Genomic DNA, 10,251 nt, shown 5'->3' with positions numbered 1-10,251 from the left:
ATGGAGGATTTTTTTTCTCCTGTTTTCTAGTTCTTTCAATCTTATGGTATGGGAAACTTCCTCACTTGTCTTCAGAGCATGGGATAGAGTAAGAAGAGTCTTGTGGAGCTTGAAAAGATAATTTACTACACACAAATCATAAAACCACATTCTTACCTCATTTGTAAGACATCTTCCTCCACAGACACTTCTTAATGATTAAAAAGGCTATGCAAGAGAAGACGTGCTCTAGTGTCTCTTAACTGGTTATAAAAGATCACATACATTACGTGCTATTCCAATGCATTCTGAAGAAAAGTTCTGCTAATGCAACATTTATGTGTTTCCCAATGAGGAGATTCATTATTCTGCTTTCAAAAATTTAACTTGATTTGGTATTTAATTAAAATCAAATTCATTGTGTGCATATGTGTTTGTTGCAACTCCTACAATAGTTGAAATTATGTAAACCAGAAACAAAATAATGAGACATTCTGGGATTTTTCTTTTTTTTTTTTTTTTTTTTTTTATCAGTGCTAAATAAGCCTCCATAATTCTGTCTCTAAGCAAGAGCATAGTCAAATTGGCCTTTCTCCAGTCCATCGAGTCCATCAGCCCAGGTTGAGGTTGGCATACTCCGGTAGGGGTCGAGGAGAATTCGGAAGCAGCGAACAATGAGGATTCCCAAGAAAATAAATAATAAAATCACAAAGGCAAACGTTGTTTTCTGTTCCAGGGTCATGCTAGAATTTGGTGTCATGTTGCCAGATGACACCAAAGTGTCAGTGAATATCTCTCCATCCATCATCCAGGGAAGCTGAAACCAATAATCCCACAGTCGCCTTCTTTTCACCATCAGTTTGCTGAGGTCAGAGTGGAAGCCATTTAGATGCACTTTGCCATCTGTAGGGCAAGGGGGAAGCAATGTTAACTGTGAATAGCCCTTTTGTTTGTTTACTTCAACTTTCTCCTAGTGGGGAAAAACGAAATGGAAAAGAATTTGACAACAGGTCTGCTTGCCTCTGTGTCATCTATGAGTGACCTGTTAGAAATCCTGTACCGTCCTGTTGTCACTGCAGAATCCAGCCACTGATAGCAAATGTCACTAGACCCTGAGCTGGCAGTAACCTCTCCCTCCCTACCATATCATTTGGACTGGGAAGAACATCTCTTTCCTGCAAGGGGGAAAACGGGGGGTTTAATCACACCACTCCAGTGGGTAGCCCACGGAAATGGCAAATTGCATGCCTTGCTGCAGGACAGACGAACTGCAGTTAAACCTACTCTAAGTTGGGGGAGAGGGGTTTGAAAAACAAATGTAAGTTAATAGTTTTACACAGAATCACCAAAAGCGTTCTGAGGTAGGACGGACCAGGATCTGCTGCAGGCCAATAAAATACGCATGTCCCCATGATGGAAGGCAGCAACCATTCAGTGCCTGTAACACTGCAGCATTTATGAAGGAAAGGCATAAATAATTTGTGTTTGAAATGAGAGAAGATTTAGGAAGGCATCCTGAATTAAGTCAAGAAGTAATTTAGCTCAAGGGCAAACATTTCCTCTTCTTACTTAAAATCAGAATCACAGTTAGCAAGAAAATGTTTTTTTATGTCACCAGCTCTGCCACATCGAGAGAATTGCCAGGATTTGGGACTGAACTTGGCTGTTTCTAGACAGCAGAGCATATGCTGTGCTACCACCCGCCTGGCACGTCTGCTCCCCTGACTGTCAGTCTGGGTACCTGCCTACCATCACTTCCACCTCCCTTGCACACTGGATTTTCCTTCGAGCAGGAGGGTGGCGCTGCGGGATGCCACAGCTTAGGCCTGGTCACTGGCACTGGTGAAATTACCTGTAAAGTGTCCTCTGGAAAAGAAAGGCTTTAAAACTTGTTGAAGGACAACGCTGTCTCAGCTACACATTTAGGTTAATGGTAAGAGGAAGGAAAAGAAATAGAAGAACACAATGCAGTATATAGCATGCAAGGGTGAAACTTTCACACGTTATAACCACCCCGTCACTGGACTGGGGTCAGTGATGATATATAAGCATGCTTCAGTAACAACAGTTAATAGGCGTAAGTGGATTAAGAAAGCACAGTCGTACTGACATATTGCCAGGATTATTCTAAAAGAAGGTACCTTAAACAAAATAGAGAAAGTATTAAACCAACAAAAATATTGGAGCTGCATGGCTGTTATTGCCTGATTTAACTTATGATGGAAAGGATAGAAAGATCAAAAACGTTGACTTCCAGTGTTTTGAAAGAGTGTCTCAGCTACCAGTAGATAAAAAATGCAGAAGACTGTCTAATAGAGAGTGCCAATACTTTAGGAACAACCAGTTTAATAAAGCTGACAGGGTGGGGTCTTTTTGGGCGGGGGGAGGAGGGGAGCGATGCTGGTGAGGGAAATAATTAATTCTGATGATAAATAATCTTCTTGTAAGAAAGAAGAAACGTAAACTGAGTGTATCACTGTAGCAGTGATGCTACAGCAAAGGCCAGAGGTAGTGGTGCCCCCTTCTAAAAGACCTCTGGTATTCTGGCTTCAGAAAGCTCTTCAGCACACACATTATGTCATCGTTTTTGATGTTATTTAAGCATATGCCCTCAGCTATATACATATTATACTCACTTAACAGTCTTTCCTAGAACTGCAATCACACAATACTGTAACTATGCTTGCTCTCACAGATCAGAGTATTTTAGAAAAGGTTGTCCTGACATTTTTCTAGGCATTATCTGAATACAGTTAACAGCCATGGGAGAAAATGCAGAAGATGGAAAATCTGTGACTGTCAGGAAAGACCAACTTTTGATATGCTGTTTTTAAATGTCAAGCTTAGAATAGACAAAGGATTCTGTACACAGTATCTTTCCAGTTTTCAAGAAACTTGATTTTAAAAAGATACATGTAATTAGTGACTCAGTGATAAGCAAACGCAGTTCATTATATTCCTTTTAGGATCAGAGTAGGCTCCTAAGTGGGGTAAACCAGAGAAGAGTTAGTTATTCGTTTTCATACCAGTGAGCAAGATTGACTGATTTCAGGAACAGGTGAGATGTCTGATTATTTTACAATTAGCAGCTTTTCACAGTCAGAATCCTAATTTTTACGCTATAGATCATATACTGTAAAATACTAAGACTACATTGCAAAGCTGAAAGGAAGGTATTTCCGAGGCTTTGGGCTTCCAGACAGCCTTGTGAGTGTGCTCATTACACTGAATGATTGCAAGCTTTTTGGGGCAGGCAGTTTGTCTCCACAGAAAGGCACAATACCTGGCATAACCACATCCTTTTACCTCTTTGGACCACTTCTTTTGCAAGCTAAAACTTAAATGAGATAATTAACCATTTCCTTTGTGACAAAATTATGTTTAACTGTCCCCACAGATACAAGCACATGGGAACTTGAATGAAGAAGGTAACTAGCTAAAAACACTAATTGGATGCATCTATAGACACAAGTAATTAGGCACCTTGGCCACAGCAGTGTAGGTTTCCACAGTCCTTGCCTCTGGTCGTTCACCTGGAGCAACTGGTCTAAGAGAGGCCCCGAGCACCACATCTTCCTCCCTGCTCCTCACTTTCTGTTGTGTCAGCAGAGCTCTGCTGGCGCTGGGCAACACAGACTCTTTCCAACTGGAGACATTCCCTGTCTAGGAGACTATACAGACTGTACATAGCAACATACCCTTAAACTGTATTTTCTTGCATGAGACTTGCACTCCTTGCAAGATTTCCTCCAGCCTGCCTGAACTCCATCCTGCTTTGGTGGTACTGACCAAAGGGAGGACAGGAGCCTGGAAGACGGTGCTTAGAAGCTGCAAAGAGGGGCAAAAAGTCCCTTGCCCATGGCATGATGGAGATTTCTACTCGAGGATGCACCTCTAATGCAGATCCCAAGAGGCATGAGATGAAAACATGAGTGTGATGCACACTGTAGGTATCCCCATTTCAGCACAAAGGTATCCATGCAGCCAAAACAAATACATAAAAAATACAGATCATAACAAGGGAAGTGGTAGAAAGCAGATAATAGTAATAGTAACAACACAATCTGAATGCATTTCTTTTCAGCTTGTTCCAATCACTAAGAGCTGAGCCAGGTTATAGCATGGGTGGAAAAGACTCAAGGTTGTTTAAAAATTCATTGCTATAACCAAGATTCCCCTAGACGCACACCTTGCTTTTTTTTTTTTTTATTTCCCCACATCTCATAAAATCATAGCTGATAGAACAAACAGATTATCCTTCACTTAAATGACTAGCCCTGATTTTTATTTCTTTTGTAATGCAGAGGTGCCTTCTTCAATTACTTTCTGTAATGGGTTTCTTGCAGATGTGTCTAATCCTTTGTTTAATTAGTACACAGTTGTGCATAACTCTATCCACACTGGGTTGTAATTATCATTTCTCCTTGCCTGTGTGCACACATCCATTAGGTAGTTCAATTATAGCCCTCCCTGATATAGTGCTTACAGTCTAAAATGCTAGATTTATACAGAAATAAAGAACCAGAGCAAAACTTGCATGTCATTAGTGACATTAAATTGACAGGTTAGTCCTTGGCACCTCCTAAGCTTTAATAGCCTTCATATAGTTTCAGGTGCCCACCTGCAGCCGAGTAGCTGAACTATGAGCATAGCGCCTGGTCAAATGTCACCAAAAGGGAACTTTTCTGGTCAAGCCACTAAGATTTTTGAAGTTAAAATGTCATTGGATTAATTAGTTGGTAGAACCATCTACACATTCGTACAAAAGATAAAAATTCTCAGGACTCTGAAGAGTTAAAATTGTTCAAAGCACCTTTGATTGGTCTTTCTGTGCTTTCAGCATTTCATTTGTTTACAAGTTGACTTTAATTGAAAATTTCCGTACATTAAAAGGATTTCCTTAGGGCTCACAGTTTAAAGCTGCTTATTTTGAGAACAACAGGAATAACAGAAAGAATGGCTTTAAGATCTGCACCTCTAGGAACAACATATTTAGTTAAATTCAGCTTTGTTCTGTTGTTTAAACTGCCCCCTCTTTATTACCAGGTACAACACAATTTGCATTTTGTACCAACATCCATGTTTATGCTCTTACCATGAAAGGCTTGTATGTTGGTGAGTAGTCACAGCGAAAGAGACTGTAGGAAATCACATCCCAGTTTGATGGATAGAATCTTACTTCTACCTGTTTTGCCCATTTCTGTATCCTACGTGTTCATAAACTTGCATATCATCCAACCCATGTCACTGCAATACGGCATGAATGCTCTGAGACACACAGAAGCTCTGGAGCTGCCCTTCAGTTGCTGTAAATTGTTCCAATATAGTTGGAGGTCCACACAGATTAACATTGCTGGCCCTTTGTCTTTCAAAATTGTGAGGAACTGGTAGTTCAAGAAACTATTGAAAACATCCAGACTGAACTGTGACATACCCAATCTATATGTGTATGGATTTAAAGCAAATATTTTAGTTAAAAACATTAACAGTGAAACACGGTATAGTGGCAGCAACTGTTTATTGCTATTTCTTGACAGATTATTCACTGCACAATGTTCTGTGCAAATCACATAAAACACACAGAAAAGCCTCTGAAACAAGCCAGCTGAAAGGAGAAATCTGACCAGCAGAAAACCATTTGAGTCACAGGGTCTCGCAGCCTTGTTAACTAGACACAAGGCCAAATTTCCTGCTACTGCAGCTAGCTATACAGTTCTGCTGACTTAATTACCATTTTGCCCACTTACACTTTCAGCCCTGTAAGATTTGATTGGTAAAAATTACAATTAAGCAATAAACACATCAAGGCATTTAAACGTTGAGTCATTTAAACACATTAAATGGGATATTTCCTTCTGTCATTCAGGTCAACAGCCAGGGACTTTCTTTTGTCATTCGTGTTCACTGGAGATTTACTGGCCCAATCTGTAAGGTCCCGTGACTTCACTGGGTGCTTCACAACGTATGCCTGATATGCAGGTATCCTATATTAGTGGAGAAATTGGCTTTCCATTATGAAATATCTCGTGGAATGTAGCAAGATCACAGCTGTGCCAAGACCATGTGCATGATTTTCCTATACCACCCATACTAGTTTCACTGATTACTCACTTCCTTAGCTACAAAAACACATGGCAAGTTTCTTCAGGCTCAAACATCTGTACACAAACTATTTGAGCAAAGATATTTCCATGCACTCACAGCTCACTTGCTGTGGCTGACATTTGAAATCTACCTTAAATAAACAAAACTTGATTACAAAAAATACCAGGCAGACAAATTAAATTACATGTGCCCTTCTTTTGTACCCAAATGTATCTCACATTCCTTCATACTGTATCCTGTACTGTTGTTTGCTGCACAGTGTAAATGGATGTATAAACAATGCCCTTTTCACCTATACTTCATCCTTTTCTTCTTACAAATTTGATCTCAGGCTGACATTGCCCTTCCCCTGCAGACACATATCCTCATCATCTCTCTACAGCTTTTAAGGACAGATCTTGGTGTGCAAAAAGAGCCCCTTGGTGCGCCATTCAGCTGTTGACATTGTTAAAGCAAGTCGATGGGGTTAATTTTGGCAATAAAACAATGCTAGAAAGGGATCGGTTCTTTTTTCTGTAGACCGTCTCCAATACCACGCACCTCACTTTTACTTAATGAACTGTGGAATGTTTAAAATGCAAGCTCATCTTTAATGTGTTAATATGCACATATAATATTTTGAATTCCTCTACACAAGCTGTGTGAGGATGATTTATACACAAAAAAAGGTCAAAGTTACTCTAAAAGCTTGAATTACTCGCTGCATTTGCTAAAGTAATTGCTAGCTTTATGAGATACTACTTGTGAAGATCTGAAGGTATGACTCCGTGAAAAATCAGTATATTTACACCATCCAGGAATCTGTGCAATGGTTTAAAGCATGCACCCGACAGACTGCTTTCCTTCCTCTGTATACAGTCTCCTTTTAAAAAGAGGGTGTACAGATAGACAGGCATCAGTATTACAACCCTTCTCCACAGTGGATATCTTAAATGTATAGTAGTAATAAGGTAACCAAAAATGCTAAAGGTTTTAAAGCCAGTAACATGGGTAATACCCTTATAGGCTGGATCCTACATGAATCAGCAAGTTGGAAATTTGTTGTCTTAATTGTCACAAATCCTTACCAAAAAATATTTGCAGCTCCAAATGACAAGAAATTGATTTTATGCTACCCTTTCTGGCATCAATAAAAGATAAATTGTCATATACTTTACAGAAAGTATACAGGGAATACACAAAAATATCATCAGTGTACATTCATTTAATTACAGCTACTTTTAAGTCTAATGTCAGTATTTCCGACCTGCTATGTAGGACATAATAGACAGTATTAGCCAAGCATATGCAATATACAGGTTATAACTTTATTAAATAAATGAAGAAAATTAGGCAATCAATTTCTGTGAAACAAATACCTTCATCTAGTCGAGAGGGAACTTGACCCATTTCCCACTGCAGCAGTTACAGGTAGTTACAAGTATCTTTAGTTTCCATTCTTCTGCACCTTTCTTGTATTTCTAAGCATAAAGCATCAGGGACTGCCAAGAAACCGGTGAATACTCAAGTTCAAAAGCTGCCTTTTGAAGTCTTAGAATTTTACACAAAAAATTCAGAAACTCACATGAGAATCCTATTTGTGTGTTAGAAGTAATTAGCTGACAATACTGTCGTTTTTTTAAAAGTGAGGCTATAATTTCAGTTCTGCCTCAGCAACTCTTCAATGGATTCTGCCTGGCTGAGTACAGCAGTCTCCTTGCTGCCTGTCTGAAACCATCTTCAGCAGAACATTAACATTCGAAAGGTGTAGCAAAAAAAAAAAAGCAACCAAAAAAACCCACAAGGTATTCCCATACCTTTCCAAAATTAGACCTATAAACTGCTGGTGCTTCTGTCTTCTTCCCTACTGACCTACTGATTGTTATTAGTAATCTGTTTTTTTAACACCAATTAACGCTTTTTTTTTTATCAGTCTGCATATTGATGACAATTTGTGATCTTCAGACGAATACCTTAATCCCTTACACTTCTGAAATTGTATTGGATTATAGGAACACCGATGGTGTACTTTCTTAGAAAATAGACTGACCTTGCAATGGGAGAGGATATCATCAGTAACATTTACTGCTTAACTTCTGAACTTTTATCTAGGGATTTTTGCCCTGGGAGTTGTACTTGTTTCAACTTACTAAAGCTGCCCTTGATATAGTTGCTTTTTATTTGGGGGGAAATAATCTAATGAAGGTTCCTGTTTTCCTTTCCCATGAGAAAAAAGAAGTCAGTTTTAGAATGTCAGTCAGATAGGCTAACTAAAAAATGTAAGGTTTGTTTTTTGGTTTTTTTTGTCTGAGAGTTTCTATTTAAAAGCTAACAGACACACACACAGAGACACCCCAAACCATTTTAGGGTGACAGAATGTAACTTGTTTTGATCTCTTACAGGGAAGTCCAGTTTTCAGATACTCCATATTTTCATAGACAAAAAGAAAAAAAAAAGGAGGGGATATTATTTTCCTCTGATACTTCCTTCAGGCTTCTGGTATGCACAATAGATTTGACACAAGAATTATCTTCCTTTCTCTGCCCCTTGAGGATTTTCCTGTGGAAGCATCCTTTATTTTAAAACATTAACCTTGCCAAATGCATTGTGGTTGGCAGGGTCACCGCTGTGGAGCGTGGGACCATGGTTTTGTGCATGTAATAGGACAAAATACATTTGCAGAGATGATGTAAAGCTGCCATCCAGACTACCACAATGCAGAGTTGGTCGTTCTGTGGACACCCATGCAGACAACCAGATACACCCATGTGCCCTGGGGGTGGTCTGTCTTAAACCCACGCACAGTCTGGGTTCTTGTGCTTTATACGAATATAAACAAAGAGGAAAGCACCTCCTCTTGCTGTCACGTAGAAACCTCCATGCAGGTCTCCCTCAGCACCTTGTTCTTTGCAGGGTCAGCAGGTAACACGGGACATCCAGGGACGCTCTGCTTGGCACACACAAATATTCTGTGCGAGTGTGACTATTTTGGTTGCCAGCACGTTGTTTTGCAGAGTAGTTACACAAGTATACACCTCAGTATGAACCATGAGGCAGTCTGCCATTCGAACGCGTTGTGCTCACATCAGGGTATACCTCTGTCTCTGCAGGAAATCTTTCAGGAAGGATTTTTCATCTCCTTATTCTCATTTGCACACATGGGCGTAGGTCAGTTTGATGTTGTGTTCTGCCCCCTCCAAATCCCTCAGGATATATTCCTCTACATGAGCTTCAAAAAGGGTGTCCTAGGGCCCCTTCCTATGCTTCCCTTAGTCCCATCAGCAATTCTCATTCTGTGACTTTAAAAAGCCAGCTTGTGATTTCCCTTTTTAATTCTTTGGGGATTTTCCACTTTCTGAACCTGAACTCCACACAGCTAGATTTGATCCACCCCATTGCTATAGCAAGCAACTTTTGGAAGGAGAATTCACAAGGTTTAGTAACCCCTCCTTGTCTGGAACATTCATGACAAGACTTGACAAAAGAGGCTGGATTACATTCCCAGAAGATTTCTGGCACAGGGGTTTCATAACATCAGACAGAAGCTTTATATTTTGCATTTAAGTATACTCTCAAATCACGCAAAGTCTTACAGACTCAGTAGCACATTACTGCAGCACCACCACTCTGTGATCCAGGCAAGCTGGTGTGCTTTTGGGGGTCTATGTTTTTGTCACGAAGAAACTCTTCATCACATACTTCCCTTTAAACAATTCTCATGATGATACAGGTTGTCATCCACTCAGCTCCAAGAAACTGAGCAAGTCTGCAGGAAAATAGGAGCGATTCATTTATTACAGGAAGACAGACCATAAGAGTGCGAACCTATAATCCAGCAACGAGAGAATGCCCATGGAAGGGGAGGTTTGCTCCTATCGCTCTCTATGCATTTTATATTAAGTAGCCATTGGATTAAAAAAATAATAATAATAATCAGAAATAATCCTGGTTAACTTATAAAAGTAGAACAGTGCTGCCACACTGTGTGAGGTGGACCCCAGAGGAGGCAAATGCAGTTCTTTTGGTAGGCTCTGGTCCCAATAAGGTTAAAGCAGGAGTCAGGAATTAAGTGGAAAAGCCCTGGGGTGTTGCTGACCAAGTTGGTCAGAGGGAGGAGACAGGAGGACAGCCTAGTGAGTTCAAGCATTTATTAGCCATGGACAGTTTTGGATCTCAGTTTCAGAGTT

The 10,251-nt window shown here is 40.0% G+C and overlaps 1 protein-coding gene across 1 annotated transcript; it reads right to left on the bottom strand.

Moving 5' to 3' along the window:
* Nucleotides 1-346: 346 nt before the first annotated feature.
* On the bottom strand, nt 347-835 carry CTXN3 (cortexin 3). Its single transcript, XM_074570183.1, has one exon. It carries the CDS (start codon nt 833-835, stop codon nt 542-544), a length of 294 nt encoding a protein of 97 aa, XP_074426284.1. The 3' UTR covers nt 347-541.
* Between the last annotated feature and the right edge of the window lie 9,416 nt (nt 836-10,251).

This window comes from Larus michahellis, chromosome Z, assembly GCF_964199755.1.
Source record: "Larus michahellis chromosome Z, bLarMic1.1, whole genome shotgun sequence".
In the NCBI taxonomy this organism is placed as follows: domain Eukaryota; kingdom Metazoa; phylum Chordata; class Aves; order Charadriiformes; family Laridae; genus Larus; species Larus michahellis.
Note: the sequence above shows the minus strand (reverse complement) of the source record. Positions and strands in the feature narration are given on the sequence as shown.